Source organism: Rattus norvegicus, chromosome 19, assembly GCF_021556685.1.
Source record: "Rattus norvegicus strain SHRSP/BbbUtx chromosome 19, alternate assembly SHRSP_T2T, whole genome shotgun sequence".
In the NCBI taxonomy this organism is placed as follows: domain Eukaryota; kingdom Metazoa; phylum Chordata; class Mammalia; order Rodentia; family Muridae; genus Rattus; species Rattus norvegicus.
In genome coordinates, this window is record NC_141552.1 from 35,822,872 (window position 1) to 35,848,265 (window position 25,394).

The following is a 25,394-nucleotide window of genomic DNA, read 5'->3' on the forward strand; positions in this document are numbered from 1 at the left end:
ACAGAAGCAAGCACACACACGTGTGTGCAGAGAGAGCACAGAAGCAAGCACACACACATGTGTGCAGAGAGAGCACAGAAGCAAGCACACACACATGTGTGCAGAGAGAGCACAGAAGCAAGCACACGCACATGTGCAGAGAGAGCACAGAAGCAAGCACACACACGTGTGTGCAGAGAGAGCACAGAAGCAAGCACACACACGTGTGCAGAGAGAGCACAGAAGCAAGCACACGCACATGTGCAGAGAGAGGGGCAGCACACAGGGAAGTCTGAGGACAACCTCCACAGTTTGCCCTCACCTTCCTGTCTGATTGGAAAGCTGGTCTCTTGTGTTTGCCCCTCTGCCACACACTCCAGGCTACCTGGCCCCCATGCGTCTGGGGATTCTCCTGCCTCTCACTGTATCGGCTATTACAGGAGTCTGAACTCAGGTCTTAAGGCTTGCTTTCACAGTCTCCCCAGCCGCCCCCCCCCCAAAACCATTACCCACCATTTTACTCTTTAACAGAAAACAGAGCCTAAGCATCAGGGACGTTACATTTTCCCAAGTCTTGGGGTCAGTGGGAAATTTTAACACAAAACTAGATGTTTTGATTACAGTCTCAAATCCTTTTAAGCCATTTAAAGCTCTACAATGCCAATTCTTTGATGTGTAGCTGAGAAACTTCCTATAGTTGAGACATCCTGACTGTACTTGGGAGCAATGACTTTGAAGTAGTGAGACAGCAGGGTTGGCAAGAAGAGAGAGGCTGGCTTTCAATGAAAGGAGAACTCTAAAGCTGAGGGATTCTTCACACAGCCTCAACTGAGGCAGAGAGGCCAGGGCTTCTCTGTGCCTACTCACTCAGATACTGTACTCAGACATGGGACACGACTCCCTTTAGCTGAGAAGAGCTGCCAGTTAGGATCCAGTGTGAACTAGCAGTGGCCAACACTTGGGACAGTCTAGGAAGTACGCATTTAGTCCTGCAATGCAGACATAAATGACGCATCACTACATCCTCTGACAATACCACAGCATCTCTGGAAGCTAAGGGACGGACACACAGATTCAACAGAACGTTTAAACTTTAAAAATAAGTTAATAAGGAAGCTGCATCTCTTGGAGTAGAGGCTGCTGCCGGATTCCCAGCAAGTCTGTAATTAACAAGTGCTTGAGAAATTCTTGACTTGTCATCAGTAGAGCCTACATTCATAAGAATGCAAAGGATATATCAGGGATTAGAGCACAGGAGAGACTCCTCCTCCTCCTCCTCCTCCTCCTCCTCCTCCTCCTCTCTCCTCTTCTCTCCTCCTCCTCCCCCTTCTTCCTTCTTCTCTCCCTATGCCTTTCCCTCTCTCCCTCTCCTCCCTCTTCCTTCCCCCTCCCTCTTCCTTCTCCATTGTTCTCTCCTCTTTCTCTCTCATCACTCCTCCATTACCATCTCCTCCACCTCCTCCTTCCCCTGTTTTTCTTCCTCTTTCTTTCCTTCCCTCACCTCTCCTCTCAATAATGTCTCATATACTTAGGCTGGCCTTGAACCTCTGATCTTCCAGTCTCCAGTGTCTGTGTGGTGAGATTACAGGTACGTACCACCATGCTGTTTGTGTGGTGCCAGGAATCAAATCCAAGACTGTCTGCATAGTGGGCAAACATTCACCAACTAACTACAGCCCCAGCTCAAGCTTTCTCCTTCATTTTTGAAAGACAGCTTTTCTAAGATCACTACAATTTTATTTTGTAGTATTATTCAAACAAAATTTTCTCCAGCACTCATCTTTTAACAGGATGTTCATTACAATCTACCGGTTATGTCCCTTTTCATTAGAGTTGATTTCGTAGAGAGGAACTACGCCATCTGATTTAAAATTGAAAGACTGTTGTACAGATAAACTGTAGTCTGATTAGGCTCTGTAAGTTTCTCAGGAAAAGCTGAAAAGTCATTCCTCTAAAGTATAAGATAGAGTGAAGACTCACTTGATTGATTATTATAGACAAATTGTCATTTATATTACTAAGAAACTGTAGCATTTATCCAGTTTAGTACATATAACATGGTGGGTGTGGTGGTGTATACCTTTAGTCCTAGCACTTGGAAGGTGAGGGCAGGCAGATCTGAGTACAAGGCCAGCCTGGTCTACATAATGAGTTCCAGGACAGCCAGGGCTATGTAGAGAGACCCTGTCTCAAAAATCCAAAAAAGGGGGGAGAGAGAGAGAGAGAGAGAGAGAGAGAGAGAGAGAGAGAGAGAGAGAGAGAGAGAGAAGACGACAAGGAAGGAGGGCAAAGATAAAACTGTCATGCTTGAGGCGAGGTCTGAGACTTTCTTGGCACAGATAGTCAAACCGGGAGTAGTTCAGTGACTTTTCTAGCACAACCTGCATCCCTCTCTGAAACTCATGTCATTTAGTTCTAGGCACAACCAGAATAGTAAAGACAAGTTTGTTTAAAATATTCACCTTTATAAAGTAGAGACATTCGATCCTTAAAATACTTCGTTAAAATTCTGAACTTTATAAATGCAACCATCAAGTAATATAAGGTATTAGGAATTTTGCACTGGAGCCAGTGAGATAGCCTAGCATGGAAAGCCTGGTGGCATTAGCTAGATCACATGGTAGGAAGCAGAGCCAGCTCCTGAAGGTTGTCCTCTGATCTCCACACATACTCTGTTGCACCCAAATACACACACACACACATCATTTTAATAATTTTCTACTAAGGAGGTTTAATTTGAGCTAGTATTGTGGAAATGTTCTCTTAAGTAGAGAACAATTATTTAAGCTATATAGTTGCGTACATAATTGTACGTGGCTACTGGTAGACTCCTGCGTTCTGGCAGATCTGCATGTATAAGTTTACAGCACTAAAGTTGGACTTATTGAGCTATTTTTAAAAGACATGAAAGCGGTGTGAAGTTTCGGAGCTGGGAGGGAAGAACCAAGTTGGATATGATCAAAATACTGTATATAAATTATGAAATTCTCAAATAATAAATAAATATTCTTTGGGTTTTTTTTAACTATATAATAAATTTCCCTGAAATGAAATAATTCAGTAACTTCCCAAGACCAACTATTCCCTTTCTTCCTGCAGCCCTTTGGAGTGAATCAGCCTGGACCTTATATCATGTACACAACAGTAGATGCAAATGGGTATCTGAAAAATGGCTCAGGTAAGACCACAGCATCTCAGTCATCTTCCTTCAATATACTGAACAGGCAAGCTGCCTCATACGTCACAATATGAGTACAATTTTCTTTTATTTCACTTTTCTGAAGATATATATATATATATATATGTATATATATATATATATAAACAAATTTCAAGAGATTTCAGGACAAAAATGTTAACATTTATTTCTTCATGTATTACTATTATGATGAACCAAACCCAGTTTCCTTATTTTTCAACTGAAATAGCAGAAATTGAGAGGTAATTTGAGTTATCTTAAATATTGAAATGATAAGTCATATAAATTAAGTTCAGTTTAGGAGAAGTAAAGGTTAGTAATCCAATGGACAGTACCGTCTAAACCAATCCTACATTTTCAAATGTGGAACAGGAAGTCTAAGATTTAGAAAAAGGTTTTGATGCATGTTTATAGAAGTACAAGTTACTTGTACCTTGTGATGAAATTCCGTTAGGACAAAAAGGAAACTGAGTAAAGGTTGTGTCCATGTGACCAGTGCCCGGTTACAGTAGCTCCCAACTGCCTGCATGCAGAGTACGTCCTGACATAGTGTTCTTTCCTAAATCCTAGGTTCTCGCCCATGAGGTAGTATAAGCAGGCTGGCTGTAATAACAGTATAGTGGACAGTCTTGTAGAATATAATGGTCTTACATGAATTAAATGTACTACGGTGAGTTTATTTCTTAGTTTACTATAAGCAGTTAAGAATTCATTGTACTGGGTACAGTAGCACATGCCTTTCATCTCAGTATTCGGGGGTAAAGGCAGGCAGGGGGGTCCATATCATCCAGGGCCCTGCGAAGAAATGCCGTCTCTACAAAAGGAAAGGAAAGGAAAAAAAAGAATTCAACATATAAGCATTCTGTAAACAAAAATATCCCAAAACTTTTACGGAAAATTCTGACAAGAATATTATACTTAAATATTTTGATATATCACTACAATAAAATCATTTTATTCTTAATTTGTACATATACTATATTTTTATTGTCTGTCAATTCTTTCTTAAGTTCTTAAGATATAAATAGTTAAGTAAAATGTTCAAACGCATTTATTTGACAGTGCTGGTAAATTCAGTCATGCTAACTATGCTCAAACCCAAAACTTATCTCCTCTGGTAAATTATCAGTGAGACTCAGATGTACACTTTAGCAGCTTAAGTGCACTTCCACTTCAAAAAATATTCATTTCACACCAGCAAAAGGTTATTTTCTCAGGATTGTGTTATTTTAAAATGTGAAATCTACTTATCACAGCTGTACACCAATATCTTAAGGTCCTGTATTATCCCACATTTTTCTTTAACTCATATGCTATATATAATTTATATACCTGTTCACAAAGCGGCTCTGATTTCTTTGGGCTGTCTGTCTGTTATGGAACTACCATAGCTGTGCTGTCCGGCCTGTGCTGTGCTGTGTCTTCAGTGCACTGAACCAGTGCAACAATAACCACTGAGGGGAGCAGAGAGGAAGCACATATGATAATGACCCAGACATGGCAAGAAAGCTGAGGGCAGGAATGCAGCATCAGTCGGCAGAAATGCACTAGCAAGCTGGCACTGGCACAAGTGCAGTGCACGAGCACAGTTTGGGGCGGCCACCCAGCTTCACAATGCGATATTTAACTACCAACAGCACAAGCAGAGCCATGAGAACGTGCTTGGTGTGCTGCCTAGAAAGTACCATGTGTACTGCAACGCAGGCTGCAAATCACTGTCCATAACCCTGTGGTACCCGAGGCTGTCCCCACAAATACAAATGACACTGAGCTCCTTCCTGTTGTCCTCCCCATCACATCGGGGTGGCTTCTGCTTCTGCCTAGTGTAAAGTAAGAGGAAATGTGGGATATTTGTCTTTCAAAGACAGGCTTACTTCCTGTGATAAGATTATCTTCACTTATTTCTACTTGACTGCAAGTTAACTCCATGGCTGGAAGATACTCTGCTGTGTGTCAATAGCATATTTTCTTTGTCCATTCCCTCTGTTGTCGGACATTTTGGTTGGTTTAGCTCTTGTGAAAAGATCTGTAGTAAACATTTATACTCAGTAAGCATCTCTGTGATGTATTGACTTAGAGTTCTTTGTATAAATAAATGCCCAGGAGTGCTAGACCCAGACTATATATACTGTAGCTTTAGTTATTGAGGGACCTCCATACTGATTGCCATAGTGGCTTGACGAGTTACATTTCCACCAACAGTCTAAGGGTTCTCTTTGTCCACATTGTCAGCAGAGCACCGGCTGTTTTCTCTTGTGTCATGACATGATTTGCTGGTGTAGTGGTCTTGAGTTTGCAGTCGTCTTTTAGAGCTTGGAATACAGAATTCCAAGCCCTCGTGACTTTTAAAGTTTATTCTGTTAAATCTGGTGTACACCACTGAGATTGTCTTTATATTATTAATTTACCTCCTTTATTGATTTCTCCTGCAGCTTTCAGTACATGTCCTTTGTTTTGTATACTTAGTACTTTAGCTATGATGTGGGTAGGTTTTACTCTGGTGTTGTTTGGTATTCTATGAGGGTGCTCCCCCACCCAACCCTTCCCACCTCCCCACACCCCTGATGTTCGCCTACACTGGGGGTTCAGCCTTGACAGGACCAAGGGCTTCTCCTCCCATTGGTGCCCAACAAGGCCATCCTCTGCTATATATGCAGCTGGAGCCATGGGTCTGTCCATGTATATATAGTCTTTGGATGGTGCTTTAGTCCCTGGGAGCTCGGGTTGGTTGGTATTGTTGTTCTTATGGGGTTGCAAACCCCTTCAACTCCTTCAATCCTTTCTCTAACTCCTCCTATAGGGACCCCATTCTCAGTTCATTGATTGGCTGTTAGCATCTGCCTCTGTGTTTGTCATGCTCTGGCAGAGCTTCTCAGGAGACAGCTATATCAGGCTCCTGTCAGCATGCACTACTTGGCATCAGCAATATTGTCTGGGTTAGGTGGCTGTATGTATAAGGGCTGGACCCCCAGGTGGGGCAGTCTCTGAATGGCCTTTCCTTCATTCTCTGCTCCAAACTTTGTCTCTGTATTTCCTCCTATGAATATTTTTGTTCCCTCTTCTAAGAAGGTCTGAAGCATCCACACTTTGATCATCCTTCTTCTTAAGTTTCACGTGGTCTATGGATTGTATCTTGGGAATATTTGATCTTTTAAGGCCCAGTTAAATGCCTTCCTTTACAGTTTGCCATAGATCTTTAATGTTCTACTCATAGTTTCGTATCTTTGCTATTGTATAAATGGTCATCCCTTCTACCATGAAGTTCTTGCCTGCTTTACGGTTCAAATCTTGACTGAGAATTCCTTTTCTATCTCCATAATGCCTGTCACACTCCTAAGCAGTCCTTTCTAAAGACAGGTGTTTACTTGACAAGTGGGAAGTTTTTATAGGCCAGTCATGCCTCCGGCCTGGCCATGGATACTGTACCAGCCCTGGGGAGTCCTTCAGACTCTAACTCCAACCAGGTCTCCACCACCTTGTGAGTGTTGGTGGCAGTGCTCATTCAGAGTCCTCCTGCATGGCTAGAGGTAGGGCGGCTCCCCAGGGGCATCGGCTCCTCCAGGTGGGCACTGAGTTTTCCCTTGTTCTGCTCAGTAAAGTTTCCTGTTTTACTTTGCTGTTAAAGTAGAGGTTTGGAGACGCTCACGGTTCTATGGCTGTTGCCCAACTCTCCCCAGTGCCTTCCTGAAGACTCAAGCAAAACCATGCCTGCTTGGTGTGTGCCATCTTCCAACACAGCCTCCAGACTCACTTAGGGACACAACACAGCCTCCAGACTCACTTCTAGGGAAACAAAACAGCCCTCCAGACTTACGTGTAGGAAATGTTTACAGTCAATGTAGAGTCTAAGGCTGAAAGAACAGCCATTGTGTAACAGTTGGGAATGGGAGGTGAGGAGAGGGTTGTTACCTGTTCTGGAGTCTGTGCTAGCAGTGTATTATTACCTATCTCTGTAGTGATAATGTCTCTACTAGGTAGCGATGTTTCGAGTGAAAACATCTGGTTACCTGTCACACTGCTCAGTAGCACTGCTGCTCACTCTCTGCTGTAGTGGCTCAGGATTTGCCTGTTGCTGACAGACCATGCAGAGCAACTGTGTGCTACAGGACAGGTTGGAACTCACACACATAATCAAATAAATTTAACAACATGTGGAATAGGGGGAGTTACTCAGTGAATTGTGTTACTCGTTGTCTGCCTCCTGGGATCTGTGTTCTCCCCTGAAGCAGTTTTTGTATTTTACTGAGTTGTTTACTCATTGTGCATTATAAACTTCACAATAAACATACAGAATCAGAGGCAAAACAAAACACCACAGTACAGACTTGTTCACTGCGCCTACACAGCATAGTGCCCATGGCTCCCTTCCTAACCCATATACTGACCAAATCATGGTTCTTGTATTGTCTCATGTCCCTACAACCTCTGGCCTACTCGACTATAAAAGTTCCCATTTAACCTCTAATATCAGAGATCACCATTCAGGTCATTAAAATATTCTAGAAACTTTGTTGTAGAAATAAGTCTTTCCGTGAAAGCTCAGTTCATATCCAAGTGCCTTCCTCCTCACTGAGAATTGAACCCTGGTTTCCTTACCCTCCATATTCATTTCTGTTCCCTTTATGCGTGTCACATATGTCCAGCTTGATGTCTGACACATCTGTCCATCTCCACATCCCAGGCCCTTTTCATCTTTCTAGTCTCAGTCATTTTTCCATCCCTGAACACTTTTCAGTCTGAAAATAATAGCTAGACTCACTCCCCAAGCTGGAAATAAACTCCACCAATCAAACTTTACCTTGAACTTTCCTGATATCTGCCATACAGTAGAGAGACCTCTGTCAATTGGTAATTCTCTCTCTTACCTCCCGTGGGGCTATAGGCTCACTGAGGACTGGCTCTAAATTCTAATTTGTCTTTATGGTTCTTATCTATTCAAAAACACCTAAGTATTTGTTGAATGCATTTTTAATGACTTTTCAGTAGTATGCTATCCTGTCAGTGTTGGAAATGTGTGTGTGGTAGTTTGAACAAGAATGGCCCCACAGGCTCATAATTTGATGCTTAGTAATTAGGAAGTGGCACTATTTGAAAGGATTAGGAGGTGTAGGGTAGGTGTAGCCTTGTTGAAGGAAGTGTTTCGTTTGGATTGGGCTTTGAGGTTTCAAAGAGGCTGTGAGCAATGCCCAGTTAGATGCCTTCCTTTGTAAGAGCTCTTGTTGATGTGGTCATGTGTCTGTTGACTGCTGTAGAACACAGACTAAGATACTGTGTTAGCACAGGATGGACTCTAGGACTACAGTTCTACTGCTTGCTGTTGCCTCAGCTGTGCTTGTATGTTCCCTAAGTGATCAGCACAGTTGCATAGTCACCACACATTTTATAATTTTAGTTATATCCTTATTTGTCTTTCACCAAAGTGGACAGTTGGAGAAGCAAGACAGTAGTGGTCTGTTAACTTGTTACTATTGAAATGAAATTATGCCTCAGCACTAGCAAGTTAAGCTTTGGTTTCACTTTAGAAAACTAGATATTAGAAAGTGATTGGATAAAAATTTTAACTTGTAATTGATCCTAAAATGTCTGCCACGCCTCATGCACTGTTTACTTTCATCCTCACTCACTCGGAGTCATAGGCTCCATGCCATCATACCTGCTCTCAAATTAGGCATAATAGAGCACACAGGTATTACCTCAAGAAATGCTAAAACATACAGAGGTATTCAACTCTAACAATGAAATATTTAAATGTACATAGGTCCTAACTGGTCATTTCCCCAGAGAAAACATCCAGATGGCTAAAAATCACAGGAGAAGCTGCTCGACCTCATTAGTTATTAAGAACGTGCAAATAAAATCGTAAGATTTGAACTCCTATCCAACAGAATAATTATGTTAATCAGAAATCAGGCAGGGGAAATAGTTCTGTAGGTAGAACTGATTGTTTTACAAGCATGAGGACCTGAGGTCAAATCCCCAGCACCCATATACACCACAATGTAATGTGATGTAATCCCAGCGTTGGGGGTTGGAGACAAGCAGATCCCAAGAGCTAAATGGCTAGCTAGCTAAGCCAGAATGACAACTTTCTGGTTCAGTGAGAGAGCTCATCTCTAGACAATGATAGAACAATGGTAGACCCAGTGTCCCCCTCTGGCTTCTTCCTATGCATGTATAGGCACATGTGCGCGCATGCACACACACACACACACACACACATGAAGTTAACAGTTGTAAGAGTGAAAAAATTTACTGTGGAATTTGTGTGGAAACAGTGTGTTGGTTAAAGAGTATCTTCATGTCTTGAAGCAAATCCATTGCTGGAGATACCATGGTAAGGAGCTAAAAGTGATTTTGCTGAGATTTGTATAACCATGGTTTCTTTGTTGTTATTCTTACTTCAGTTTATTAAAACCAGGTCAAATGCATCTGTACATAGATGAATAACCAAACAAAACGTAGGATCTGTACATGAAGAAATATTCTTCAGATTAACAGGGGTGTTGACATATGCTCCAACACAGATGAATTTACCAGACATTACAGTAAGTGAAATAAGCCAGCCACAAAAAACAAATCCATACACAGAAAGTACAGTTGTAGGTGCAAGGGGACAGAACTGAAGTGCAATAATGAGTTTTTAATTAAGACCTCTGGAGACAAGTAGTGATGTAGAACTGTGTGAGGATACTTTGTGCTCTGTTGCTGCGCTGGTAAAGATAGCTCAGATGATAAACTTCATAAGCACGTGTGTTACTACAATTTAAGTTAAAACTTAAGCTCCTCTAAAACATGGTAGTGTTTCCAAGGAAATTCTCTATGGTCCCATTAAAAAAAAAAAAACATTTTATTCAACTTACATCATTATCCTTCTTTATCCCAAGTCTTATCGTGTTCCTTTTTATTTGAAGTAATGAATTTACTAGAATGACAGAGGTTGATAAGGATAACCCAATTACAACTGGACACTCAGAGTCACTGTACCGGGCACTTTGACAGCTGTGAATCATGTGATAATCTATGAGTATAAACATTAATATTTAGAAGGCAATTTGACAGCATGACCAGTTATCAAATCAAATATAGTAGATTCCCCCCAGGGGCTGTGACTTCCTAGTCACAGACTTTTGACCATGTTTATATACCAGACATGAATTCCATCTCGTAGGTCTCATACCCAATCAGAAAGCCTTGGCTCCTCCTATAGCTGTCATGCTATTGTTGCACCAGAGGGTACATCATGCCAGGTAGATCAATATTATTATATACATGGTCCAGCATAAGATATAACCACGAATTTCTTGTTTCCCTAGCAGCCTACAGAATACCTCTCATACTATTTACCTATTAGTGAGTTTCTTGGTTGGTTTAAAACTAGTTTCTCTATATCCTGCATCCAAAGTGAGTAGTGTCTTGGTAGTGGGTTCTTACCATCTAGTTAAAGTGGGCAACCAAGAGCAATAGCTTGTGTCGCTTTGGTGCCACTAGCACCTCCCTGACCATTAACTTGGAGGGAAGTGTCCTATGCCTGACTGGGATTTTCATTTAATAACCCATACCTTCTAGAAGCACCATTGTTCATCCACATGGGATATACCTGCTACTTATTCATTTTTAATTAGTTTGCAAGCTAGTGGATGTCTTTAAGACTTCTTCATATATCTTGAGTTTTAAGTAACACCCTACCCTCTCCTCTTCCCAATCCACCTATCCCCTTTAAGTTTGTGAGTTTTGCGAGTGGGAGTGGTTGGTTTACTTTTGTTTTGTTTTCTTTTGAGACACAGTCTTACTATGTAGACCAGTCTGACCTCAAACTCAAAAAACTGTACTTGCCTCTGGTTCCTGAGTGATGGAGTAGACATTACCACTCCTGGCACTACACCCCACCCATTAAATATCAACCTCAAGCCCTTTCATGTCACCTGTGTTCTACTATCCACTCTATAAATAAATCTTTTTCTTGGGTTGGAAGATCATAAGTTCCATCCCGCTTTTCATGGATGCTTTATCCTGGATAAGCCACCCCATCATTTCCCCATTCCCCAAACTAATTGGAAGAATCCAAAATTTTGAACAATATATAATGAATACACATAAAGCATGCAATGTCAGATATCCATAGTAGATCTCATCCTTCCTAATGCTGTGATCTTTTAATACACTTCCTCATGTTGCAGTGACCCCCCAAGCATAAAGTTATTTTCATTGCCACTCCATAACTGTAATTTTGTTACTGTTATGAGTCATAATATAAATATTTTATATGCAGGATATGTGATATGAGAGCCTTGTTAAAGGGTCCTTGACCCCCAAATGGGTCACGACTCACAGGTTGCAAACTGCTGATCCACCAGCTCTCCCTCTCTCCCTCTCTCCCTCTCTCCCTCTCTCTCCTCCTTCCTCTCTTCTCTCTCCTATTATGTGTAGTTTTAATAAAAATAAAATAATATGACTCCCTGTGGCTATTTCAAACTTGTCTAGTATAGTTCACCCTCTCCTCATCCATTTTTCTACTTTCCTCCTTTCTTCATCATGAGTGCTTTTCCTTTAGGTAGACTGTATATACTTCTGATTATGTGATATAAATTGATATTGTATATGTCCTACATACGTATTTTATTTGGAAGGTATTGCAGTTCTCAATCCTAATACATTAAAAGGATTAGATTTTTCTCTCACATATATTTACTTGACAGCTACATGTTCATAAGTGTCAGGACCAGGCCTGCTCTAAGCTATTAGAATATCAAACTCAGTAAAAGAAAGTAAGATGCTCTTGTAGAAGCTGTGAGAGTGGGGTGTAAGCAGTAAGCATAAGATGTCGTTGACTAATGATGTGCAGGTGCTGGGAGAAAGGAACAGAAAGTGAGGGCTCAAGATCGCTGGTGTGAGTCAGTTCATGTAGGACAGTCAGTCTGGGCCTTCCTTAGAAGCATCATTCAAACAAAGACTTGAAGAAGGCAAAGGAGTTTGACACCTAACTATATTTAGAAGACATTTCAGGCAAAGAAAAATCCTCTTAAGTAAAGGCATTCCTTGAATCCCCAAGGAACTGTACTGGGACTGCTGTGTTGGAGCAGTGAGTAGGGAAAGTATAAATGTCAGTCAAAGGCAAATGTGGGCGGGGCATGTAACCTAGGTGGTGCAGCTTATGCTCTGTGTAAAGTAATACAAAACAGTACACTGTGAGGGAAAGAACACGTACAGCAGGAAATGCACAGTAAAATTATTTCAGCCAAAGAGTGGTGGTTTGAACAATGTAACAGCAATGGAAACTGAAATAAGCTTTTGGATTTGAGTACACTGTAAATTATAGATTCCTATAGTTGCTGAGTCAGCTGAGTATAGAGTATGAGGTAAAGAGAGCAGTGAACCTGTAGGCTCAGTGGCCTGACTAAAAACAAAGAGGAAGCTGCAGTAATCGAGATGGAACAGGTATGCAGTGTAAACTCAGGGCTTCTAGTTTGCATGTAGCCTATATTCTCACGTCTCTTAGATACTGGAACCATGATGACAGTGTCAACTTCAATGGTGAGTTACAATCTGAGGTGGTCAGGGCTGGCCTATCTCATTGGGACCACACACAACTCATATATTAATGTCACTCTAGTCAACAATGATTACCAGCTGTTCTTACTACCTGTGAAAATGGGGAATAAATCTTGAACTAAATTTTGTGGAAATAAGCACATTTTTAATATCATTATTAAGCCAACACAGAAGTGTTCACCGAATGAATTTCGGATGCCCTTGCTAGGGGTCAGGGCTCTGACTACCACACTGCATGAGCAGTTCATGGAAAAGTAAAGAGTCATGAGAACTGAAAAGTTCCATAAATCTGACCGTTTTTTTAACTAGACTGGAAAAGCAAAATTCAGAGAATAAAGCCAAGCCCGGGGGTGTCATCTGTAGCGTCTGCTACTCAAGAAAACAGCTGGAGCTCAGGAATTTGAGGCCAACCTGGACAATTCAATCAGACCTTGTCTCACAAAAAAAAAAAAAAAAACAAAACAAAACAAAAAACAGGAGGGAAAAGGAGAGAGAGGAAGAATAAAGAAAAGTAGCAAAGAAATAAGATCAGAAATGAGCACGGAGCTTCCCATGAGTTCATAGGAACTAATTACAGCTAGGGAACACTATTAAAAACTGCCACAGGCGAGAATGGACAGTTCCTAGAAATACACAATACCCAAAGTGACAGCCTTGGTTTGGATCTGGATATCTTCCAGAGGCTCATATGTTAAAGACTTGATTCTCACCCCATGGGGATATTTGGAAATGTTAGAGTTTTTTTAGAAGTGAGACTTGGTGGGAAATTCTAGAATTCTCTGGGGTAAGTCCTCAAAGAGAAACAAATGTGGATCTCCCTCTCAATAAATACATATACTAATAAGCAATAAAGATATAAGTACCAAATTACTATTCATTTATCAATTCAACTATTTAATAAAAATGAGTGCCACTCCTACTCAAGCATCCTAACATATTCTGTAAGGCCCAGCACAAGATACCACAAGGAAAATAGCAGAGACCAAGGTTTCGTTGACACTTCCAAAAAAAAAAAAAAATGCTAGCAAGTCTACTCCAGCAGTTTAGGACGACTTTGCAGAACGACCATGTGAAGAATGCAGACACTGGGCTGGAGAGATGGCTCAGAGGTTCAGAGCACCGGCTGCTCCTCCAAAGGTCCTGAGTTCAATTCCCAGCAACCACATGGTGGCTCACAACCATCTGTAATGATGCCTCTTCTGGTGTGTCTGAAGACAGCAACAGTGTACCATAAATAAAATAAATCTTTAAAAATAATGCAAACATGTTCAATATAAGAAAATAAATGTCAATGTAGTAAACAGAAGAGAATAAAACATCTCAGATAAGAGAATGAGGGCTTCACCTTCATGTAGTCCCAGTCTGTGAATGGAAAAGCCTGCATTCCTCACTGATGTGACAAAATACCAGACAAGAAGCAACTCAGGGAAAGGCTGATCCTGGCACTAGGTTGGAGGACACAGTGCATCCTGACAAGAAAGGCTTCTCTCAGCTGTGAGGGTGAGAGCATGGGAGCATTGTGCCCAGGCAGGAAGCAGAGAGAAATGACCACTGATGTGCTGCCTGCGTCGTCTTTTTTCTTTTATTTGGGCTAGGACTCCAGCCAGAGGATATTGCTGCTCACATCTTGGTTGGGTCTTCTGTCATTAAAGCTCTGGAGAAACACCATCCCAGACCCACCCAGAGATGTACAGGAGGCTCTTCTGGGTTTATCCCTGAGGGCATTTCCAAAGATGTGACTGAAAGAAAAGCACACCCTGCCTATGGAGTGCTATCCCCATGAACTGAGTAAGGGGAGGGAGAAAGCCAGCTGAGCAGGAGTGTCTCCTCTCTGCTGACTGACAGGGGTAACCAACCGCACCACCATGGCCTGTCCTGCAGCTGTGGCCACCATGCACTCTCCTTTCCTTAGATGGTTCTCCCTGTGTGTCAGGTCACAGTAAATGCAATACCAAGCACAGTCAGCAGACAAACAGCAGGAACAGCAAAAACAACTGATCCCGAGGTGGAGAACATGCGAAATGATTCACAGTTCTCATGTTACCTAAAACGTCCGTTTTCAACCAAATGTACAGGTCTGTTTGTCTAACAGAAATGTACCTTTTATACATACCAAAAAGGAGACTGCCAAAGGTCAGATAGAGACTGTAAATCAGTCGTCTCTGTATTCAGAGTCTGAAAGGAAACTAAGGCTGAGGACACCTACTAGGTTTAAACATATAAATAAGTAAGATCGGCTTTAAATAAGGTAGAGGTAGGAGTGTAACCTGTAGACAGGATAACTTTTGGTTTGAAAGTTTTGTGGGTGGGCTGTGTTCCTATCACTCCCCTGAGAATCCTGCCTGGCTACAGGAGGTGGCCTCTTCAGGTTCCACATTCCTAATGCTCTGAGTCAGAGCTAAGGTCAACCCCACTGACTCTTATCCTGGAGATGTACCCTACCTCTCCATCCCCATCAGCTGAAAATTTCCATTCATTCTCATGGCCATCTGGCCATCTCTCCTATCCTTCCCCACACCTGATCCCAACCCTCCCCCATTCCCTTCCTCATCCCCTCTCCCACACAGTTCCCTCCCGCCTTCTGCCTCTTATGCTATTTTATTCCCGCTTCTAAGTGAGATTCAAGCATTAATTTTTGTTTATTTTTGTTTATTTTGTTTATTTTGTTTATTTTCTTTGGGTCTGTACTGGTCTAACTGGACATCTACATGTAGAAAAATGCAAATAGATCCATATCTATCACCCTGCACAAAACTCAAGTCCAGTGGACCAAGAACCTCAACATAAAATCAGATACACTAAATCTCACGGAAGAGACAGTGGGAAATACTTTGAATACACTGGTACAGTAGACAATTTCCTGAACAGAACATCAATGGCCCAGGCTCTAAGACCATTGACAAATGGTACCTCATGAAACTGCAAAGCATCTGTAAGGCAAAGGACACTGTCAATAGGACAAGACAGATTGAACTCTAAGAGATGCTGCTCCCAGCCAGCAATACTGACTGCAGGTGTTCCCTGGGATGTGGGACTGTGACCTTCATATAATGCCTTGCATGATTATGAAATGGGATAGGTATATACTGCATTGAATTCATACATCAATATTTAACTGTACAAATTGATGGGTATGATAGGACATTTCAGTACATATATAATGTGTAATGATACTGGAGTAACTGGCATATCTAACACTCAAACATCTTCATGTTGGTGATGGGATAGGCAGGTTGGTAGAAGGACAGAAGGCATATCAGACATACTGCTGTCAGCTGCAAGTGTGGCATTGCTGACAAGAGGACCAGCCTTGGGTATTGAGTTTTTCAAGTGGGTAAAATGTCCTGAAATTCCATTGTACTCACTGAGGTGACCTCTTAGGATATTCTCAAAACCTTTTCCACTATACATTATAAGTGAATATGGGAATTATATCTAAAAACCATTTTTTGTAAATCATTAATCATTAGTATTAATTAACGGAATGTTCATCTCATATTTTATACCTGGATTTAACATTTTAGGACTTTAAGACTTGATGAATGCAGTGTTTCCAAAGGTGTTTTTGTTTGTTTGTTTGTCTTCATGAATCTAGCTGGGCAGCTTAGCCAGTCAGCACACTTAGCTCTCCAGCTGCCTTACAATGTGCTTGGTTTAGGCCGAAGTGCCAATTTCCTGGACCATCTTTTTGTTGGCATTCCCCGTCCATCTGGAGAGAAGGCAAGTAAACATTTAGTTTGTTTACAATCTGTTTTTAACACCACTTAAACACTTTAATCTAATATCTTGAATATAATTGAATTTGAATTCATATATTTAATAAAGTAGCCTTTAAATAATTTAAAAATTGATTCATGGTGACCTGCCTAAGCTTATTTTAGAATATACCATGATTTGATATTATATAGTTTTTACATGTCTCCATGACTTCTTAGCCTTTTTAACCTACTCTCTCCTCATACTTTTCTCACTTACAGCATGAGTAGTGTCTGTTAACATGAAAAGTAGTGTTTTCATACTTACACAAATTCCTGACTTGAATTTTAGCTCCAGTCACCATTTACCCCTATCACCTTGAATAATGCCTGCTGACACTATCCCATAAGTGTTTGTCGAGTGACTGGATTATCACAAATATAATATTCCTGTCCTCAGATTTCAAAGTCTCAAATGCTCGAGGGTTTGTTATTTTCCATATTTAAACTAATAATTGGAGGTTTATGTGTTGTCTCTTAAGGGTTCTTGACTTCTCTTTTCAGTCTATAAGGAAACAAGAGTGGACAGCAATCATTCCAAATTCGCAGCTGATTGTCATCCCATACCCTCACAGTGTCCCGAGAAGGTAATGTGCTTCCTCGTTGCGCTCAGTCTGATAGATAGCAGTGGTATGTTTTGATAAAGTTTCATATTTATTGCCTACCCTGAGTGCCCAACATTTAATTTGCCTAGTCAATTTCAAATTATTAAACACCTACCTGATGTTTTATAAGGAATAAATTCATTCCTATCAGGATAAAAGGCAGCTTAATTTGTACATATTGTATATGTTTAATTTTCATTACTCACAATAAAATTGTTATGCAGTGCTGGGTGAACCCATTGCCTTGTGCATATCAAGCAAGTATTCCAGCACTGAGCTCCTCTCTCAGCTCCAGCCTTTTTATGAGAACCTTACATGGGCTGCAATCAGTAGTTCTCTAGAACCAAGGCACACCATCTCATGAGCTGACTGTGTCCACAATTTCTATCTGATTCCATGAGGTCATATTAAAATCTGTTATCGTGAGAGGATCTATCCCATGAGAACTAATAAGTATCATAAACCAGGCTTACCTGCCCTGCCTGACAGCTAGCACAGCGCAGCACTGTAGGGAATGGTGCATTACTAGACAGTCACTTCCCTGATAGAGGGTCGGACTGCACTGAGGCTTTGCTTCGTTTCTCTGACAGTCTCACCAAGCTGTTGGCTCCAGCAAATCTCCCTTCAGCCTCCTGAGGGCCTGGAACCACTATTGCCTGGCCCTGATTTGGTTGGTTGGTTGGTTGGTTGGTTGGTTGGTTGGTTGGTTGGTTGATTTAGTTTGGTTTGGTTTGGTTTGGTTTTTAATGATGCAGTATTATATATTTGTGGTAGCTTTTTCCAAATTAAGTTGACAACAAACTGTAGAATGTGAATGAGGGGCAGAGAAACTCCAGAACAGAGAGTGTAGCACTGACAGCGTGAATTGTACTGACCCGTTTATGTTTACTACCATGGACATAGAGCAGTACGTAATAGGGGGGAAGAGAAAGGAAACAAGCAGAATGGAGAGTCTACATATATAATATATATTAACCACATATATTAACTTACTTAAAAGAAGGTATCTGCATGTATATGTTTATATATGTCTATTTCTGGACAGATGCACATGAAATCTCTTGAGTGGACAACAGAAGATTGATGTTGTATTTTCTTTTAACCAAAATGACAAATATCTTGAGCTTTGAAAAAAATTATTTACAAAATACAACTAAAAAACCTCAAGAGAAAAAAATAAAAAGTTTTATGGGCTAAAAAGATGGATCGATGCTAAAGAGCGTTGCTGCTCTTTCAGGGGACCTAAGTTCATTTCCCAGCGCCTACATCCACAGCAGGTGGCTCACAATCACCTGTTACTCCAGCTCCAAGGAATCTCACACACACACACACACACACACACACATACACACACACACACACACACACACACAGACATATACACACACAGATACACACACGTACATATACACACACAAACACAGACACACACACATACACAGACACACACAGACACACACATATATACACACACATACACACACATATATACACACACACATACACACGTACATAGACACACACAGACACATGCAAACACACACACATTTACACACACACAGACACACACACGCACACAGAGAGAGAGAATGAATGAATGAATGAATGAATGAATGAATGAATGAATGAATGAATAGACAGAAATGGTTTTATTCTAAGCAGAGTGGCTCACACCTGAAACCTCAGTACCCGGGAGGCTGAGGCAGGAGATGGCAACCTCAAGGATACATCAGGCTGTATAGGAAGACCCTGTCTCAAAATAAAAAAAAAAAAAGTTTTGTTTTCTATTGTAAAATACCTAACAATACTCATTTTCTTAAGCTTCTGAATTTCTGAAAAGTTCTGCTATAGCTTTCTTCCATAATCAGAATATTTTTCATGTTTCTTTTACTCTTTACAAAGAAATGTCCTTTCCAAATTTATGTACATAATAAAACTCTAATTGATTTTTGTTTGAGGTGTATTCTGAGATTTAGTGACTAACAACTAACTTACGGATCAATAAATTTTAATTATGTCAAAATAAATCAATAGCTACTTGCTGTTCATTAAATGCTCTTACCGGTATTAATCTTTTAAAATGAGAACACTGTCATTCCTGTCTCCGGGTAGAACACAAAGCTCCGTGTGCCCACAGAGTTAGTTAAAACCCACATTTAGGCTTCGCAGTGTTTGCAGGTGTGGTGTTTTAAGAGAGAAGACCTAATTATGTTAGCGGCATTGTCTGTACGTTGACATTGACAGAGAGCCTACACGACTTTATAAGTCTCATCATAAAAGTTATAGTAGTGATTTAAAACTTTCACCATGACACACAAATGGTGCAAGTTTACACACCTATCAACAACACCCACTCAGACATATGACTGCTTTACTTGGACTACATGTACTGGTACATGTAGTCCACATAGCTTTAGTGAAATCATGTGACTTACAGAGCCTTTCGAATTGAAAGTTTAAAATTCAACAGATCATTGTTTTTCAAAAGACATCTTTGATTGTCTAAAGTACTTTAGTAAGTTTTCTTAAGTCCAAAGATCAAACTCAAATATAAATGCATATGAAATATCAACACTTCTACTTCAGAGAGGTATCCTTTGCTTGTAAAGTGCTAGCCCTGCACACATGAGGCCTTGGTTTTAATTCCCAAAACCATACATAGAGAAGAAAATTCTAGTTCCTCTTTAAGAAAACCGTAACACTTTAGGATCATCAATATTCTAAATTAATTGCTTTTGTTAGATGAAAGAATGTTTTAACAAATGAACTTTTTAAGCTGCTTTGCTCTCTGATCTCAATTTAATCTCATTATTATGTCAAAATTTACTATTTTAATTTTCTTTTTTTAATCTACAGCTGGAGTGCCAAGTTGTACCTGACACCAAGTAACATTGTCCTGCTGACTGCGGTAGCCCTCACCGGCGTCTGCGTCTTCATCCTGGCAATAATCGCCATTTTACACTGGCAGGAAAAGGTTTGGGTTTTTTTTGTTTTGTTTTGTTTTGTTTTGTTTTAGTCTGTTTATTATGGTAGTGTTTTGCCCTACAAAACTGAAAAGCTGGAATAAAGCTCATTGGTCGAGGGCATAGGTTCATTCCCTAGCTCCATACTTAGCCAGTAGGCTCCAACAATGCCCTCCAAATGCTTCTCTGTTCCAAAGGAGAGGTTTTTTTCTCTTTTCTTTGGCCTGTCATGCCTGCCAGAATCACCTTTTGCTAACTAAAATTATTATTCTATCTTGGCTGTTCTTTTGACTTATGAGAAGGAGAACATGTTGATTATTCTGATAAATATTCGTAGACTTGTCACTCAGAAGAAAGATTACTCTACCAAAAATAATAACCAAAGATATCTATTGAGTTAACTTTGAGATTGTTGGGTGGCTGTAAACTCCTCTAAAAGCAGCATATTCTAAATACTCTGTACCCGCTGACCTGTGAAGGAGAACAGTTCCCGTTTATCACCAGGTCTGCTCTGGCGTAGGCGTGGGTTGCACAGCTGCGACGCCGTGGCCTGGCCTGGCTGCTGAGCTGTGTGCACTGCCACTCCTGGCTCTGGTTCCTCCATTTCTTCCGCCAATCTCACCTCTGCTGGCTGCTGCTGACTTCCATTCTCATTGTGCAGACTTCATACAACATCTTCCAAAGAGCCTCTCCTTCTACACTTCCCTGCAAGTTTCATCTAAAATCAACTATTACTGTTTCAAAATGTTTTCTCTTCACCTCTCTCAATGATTCTTTCTCCATTTCCAGTTGCTACAGTGATCTCTGCCAATATTGCTTAGCTCAAAGCCAGTATTGTAAAGCTCCTTCTCCCCTTTTGTATTCACTCACCTTCAGTGTTCTTCAGCCACCTTACTGGTTCTTACCTTCCTGAGAATCTTTGGAGCCTCTCTACTGCTGCTGCTTTACCTCAGTCCTTAGGCCGTGGGTGGTCTTCTCACTTCAGCTTCTCCCCTTTCTGCAGCACTAGACCCACTACAGTGTGGAGTGTAGCCTTGTCTCACACTCACTCCCTGGCTCACTTTAGGTGACGATCCACTGTCTAAATATGCACATGTTCCTTACCCAGGCCCTCATACCCCGTCCCTATCATATCACTCCACAATAGGCCTGCTGCCTTTGTGAGACATTTCCTCTTATCTGTTCCACCTCCTTCCACACTCACCAGGCTTCCTTGCCAGGGACTAGCCCTAGCAGTTGCCGGGGTTGCCAAGAGGAGACAAGGAGTCAGCAAAGAGAGTGGAGTTGGGTGTGGTAGTCAGGGGACTCTTGTAGCTCTAATTGACTAGCAATCTGGTTGCTTCTTTCTTTATACGGTATTCATAGAACAAAGACAGACCAATGATGATCAAAGACAACAGACTACATCATTTATCTCTGGACATTTGTGTTTGACTTTTCATTACATGTCCAGGTTTACAAGTAGAGTCACAATTAGAACAAATACAAATAGAACAGATTTCACTTTTATTATCAGCTCTGTAACTCCAGGTCAGAGAGAACGTCTCCACCAATGCAGATATGACAGCCTACTTTTAGGCTAGCAGTATTTGCATTTTAAAGTGCTCCAGACAAACAGAAAATATCTGAACTGGTCTGTCTGTGAATCACAAATGCCTAGCTCCTTTTATTTATATCCTTTTATCATCTGCACTACTTAGTAGGGAGGTTGTTTTAGTACATTTATCTTAGGTACTGAGTTCTGTTTCCTTAGGGGTGTGCCCTGTGTGATCCCCTATCTTTAAATTACATTTTCACAGAGCTCGAAGCCTATTGAGAGAAAAAGAGTTTGAATCTGTTACCAATTCTCTTGGCCAGTTGGAGTTGTCAACCATCTCTAATTTTAGTCTGTTCTAATTATACTGTTTGACATCACTGAGGGGCAGAGGGTACCCCAAGAAGATCCCTGGAGTCAGAGCCTCACAAAGAGATGTCTAGTGTCTTTGTGCTCATCTCTGCTAGTCACAATCTCCAGGACATGGGGAGACTTCCAGTAAGGCCAGACAAAGTTGTTTCCCTAGAAGCAGAAGAGATAGCAAGTCTAGGACATTCCTAAAAAGACTCAGTTGTCTCAGAAAAGACATAAAATGAATCATAATGCAGAAACTCCCCAAGAATGCAACACGCAGAAACCAAAACCTAAAGTGAGAGGCAGGCGGAGAGTGAGTGTGGGGACAGGGTGACGGTGAGGGTGAGAGACAGAAGGACAGCAATTACAGCGCCCGGCTCAGCTCTGCTGGAACTGCGCTAGCTGTGCTGGCTCATGACTTCCATGTTTTCAGTGGATGTGACCGGGCCATGTCCTCAAGCTAAACCCCCAGCTTGAAATAAATACCTTTTCCTACTTTCATAAATACTGTTTTTGAAGTTTACCCTTTTCTCACTCAAACCCAAAAACAATCTCTCAAAAGTAGCTTAGTTAGGGCCATCCTGGTGTATGTTTTGTTGTTTTAATTCTTTCTAGGTTTTAAAGTTCTTAAAGAACAAGATACAAAACTAATTGCTTTAAATCCCTCTATTTTACTAAGAGAAGCAGTCAGTAAATACATCCTAAATCAAAAGGTTAACTAAAAATACTCACCTTAATATAATTAGTTTGACTGGCTTGGTTACATCAGTGTTAATGGAGACTCTGCTCTTCTAGCATCTAGTCAGTTAGATTATAAATGATAACGTAAGTGTGTACAAAACGGTTCTTCTCCATTTTAAGCTCAACTATTATATCCTTAATTTTAAAATAGCTACTAGGTCTACAAAAATATTTCATAATACTATTACAGTATAAATATCATGCCTGTTAAATACTAAACTGGTTTCAGAAATGAACCTTATCATTTTCTTAGCCCTTTAACCACTCTAAAATTCTCTTTCAGAAAGCTGACGACAGGGAAAAGCGGCAAGAAGCACATCGCTTCCACTTTGACGCTATGTGATTCTGCTTTCAGTGGTACATCCTGGAAGTCACTTGATTAGCGAAACACTAAACTTTGACTCCTAGTAAAAAAAATAATGGATCTGAGATATTTATAAATTATGCCTTCCTTGTCAATTATTGGAAAATACTGAAATAAATATGGCCTGCATATCTCATAAGGTCTGCTTTAAGCACTCTGTATATAATAACCTAGCTTCTTTATTCAGTGGTACTGAGCATTCTGTTCCTCTGTGGAATGTGTTGCATGTGCTCTGGTATTTGTGTTTACAATGTTGTTAGAATTACGATGGTGGAAGGACATGTAAATAAAAACTATTTAAACAACCTGGGGCCAGGACATTGTTCCACCTAAATTGATCTTGCTTTTTATCTTAAAAATGCACACTTTCTCAACTATGTGGCAGATAAAGTTATTCAACTAACATTCTTCACTGCAGGGCAGAGCTCTGAGTGGCATGGAATGAGACTAATTAGCCAGGCTTTGGAATCTCAGTAGGACAGACTGCCTTAGATGCCTGGTTCTACAGCTTACAACTCTCTGAATCTGGCTACTGCTTAGCCTCTCTGTAAGCCACAGTCTTGTTTATATGATGTGGCTTATATGCCTGTTCACGTGAGTTATCGTGGATGTATACTGACTGATGCACACAGTGATCACTTGAGTTATCATGAATGTACATTGTTATATGATGCACATGTGTTCACTTGAGTTATCATGGATGTACATTGTCTGATGCACATGGTGTACTTAGCTCAGTGCCTGAGCAAACAGGAAGTGTTCACCAAGCGGAGGCTGTCCTTGCTCTTGCCGGTGATTTAATCTACTACTGTATAGAATGGATCATTATTATAGACATAAGGACATACTCTTTGGAAAGCTTAAATTATTGGTGGTACATATCTCATATAATTAATTTGTTTGACTAGCTATATAATACTACCCAAGAGTAAATGTATCCTAAAACCTGGTACTTGAATACTGATCCTTGTACAGTGATGTAAATCATTTGGTCTCTTGAAAGAAAGCTGACAGAGGCAAACTCTGGGGGTGCAAACTGCCGTCACAGCTCTGCTCGCAGGACGGGAAAGTCAGTCTCAGTTCTCTTCAGACCACAGGGTTCATACTATGAACTTTACATTGCCAAAATTCACTTTAAAATTATTTAAATTAGAGTTGAGGAGAGAGGTGATATTCAGATTACTAAGACATGCTGTGGCTGTAAACTATAAAAATTCCTCTAGAACAGTTTTGTCTGTGTTATTTTCCCCACTGCAGTTCACTGAAGGGCATGTGCTCCTTTTTATTTCTATTTAAGCATGTTAATGTATCGTCTTAATAAATACTCCTTACTGATTGAAAAAACTGTGGCAAACAACTGAATAATTATTTTGGAGTTTTAGAGGATGACAAGACCAAGGCTCATAGAAACACCCAGAGGAGCCCTCCCCCACTCTCAGGGCCACTATCTCTGCAACAGCACCCCCAACACACACACACACAGAGACACACACACAGAGAGAGAGAGAGAGAGAGAGAGAGAGAGAGAGAGAGAAAGTTACCATTGGCCAGTAACAGTCCATGAAGCCATCTATGAGGCCAAAGGGAGCTGAGACAACAGACAAGCCCTGTGAAGGAGACACATGACTCAGCACACAAGCCCACTGTAGCTTCCCACCCAGATGCTAATTGGGCACTTGGCTGTGACCAGCCAGCCCTCTCCACCCATATCTCCTAGAGCCCTTATACACCCTACCCCTGAATGAAGTAGAGCTGCCTCACTGGAACTCTTCAGAAGTCACATTCACAGCCATCTGAACCCTGCTTACTGCCTCTACGTCCTTAACCCTCATGTCCCCTGGGAAGAATGAGACCCACGATCTGCTATGGAGAATATTTTCTGGAGCCCAAGATTAGCAGTGTGTATACAGAAAGCACTGGAAACATGTAGCTTCTCCCTTCTGGCTTCTGCTATAGTAACCAGGCATCACTTCCTGCTGTCCTTTGTACTGATTGTATTTCAGTGGTTCTCTGCCTTTAAGGAATGCAACTGATTAAGATTTATAATCAGGCTGGGTAGATGACGGAGTAGTTAAAGAGTACCAGCTGCTCTTCCAAAAACCCAGGTTCAATTCCCACATGGTGGCTCACAACCATCAGTAACTCCAGTGACAGAGGATTCTACCTCCTATTCTGACTTCCATAGACCCCAGGTACAAATGTGCATAGACATACATGAAAGCAAGACACTCATACACATAAGAGACTTGACAATCACGTGGAAATACTGTAACCACATGGCCAAACACTGTTGCTTTCAATTAGCCCCTCACATTTCCTCTCATTCTTGCAAATACCAAAATATTACTTCA

The 25,394-nt window shown here is 40.9% G+C and overlaps 1 protein-coding gene across 1 annotated transcript in view; it reads left to right on the forward strand.

Moving 5' to 3' along the window:
- Nucleotides 1–24,387, forward strand: part of Itfg1 (integrin alpha FG-GAP repeat containing 1) — a 120,152-nt gene extending 95,765 nt beyond the window's left edge. The window contains 5 exon segments of the mRNA NM_133557.2: nt 3,079–3,157; nt 16,323–16,447; nt 16,987–17,069; nt 19,944–20,061; nt 22,963–24,387. Of these exon segments, the coding sequence (NP_598241.2) occupies nt 3,079–3,157; nt 16,323–16,447; nt 16,987–17,069; nt 19,944–20,061; nt 22,963–23,022 (465 nt within the window). The 3' untranslated portion in view covers nt 23,023–24,387.
- Nucleotides 24,388–25,394: the final 1,007 nt, after the last annotated feature.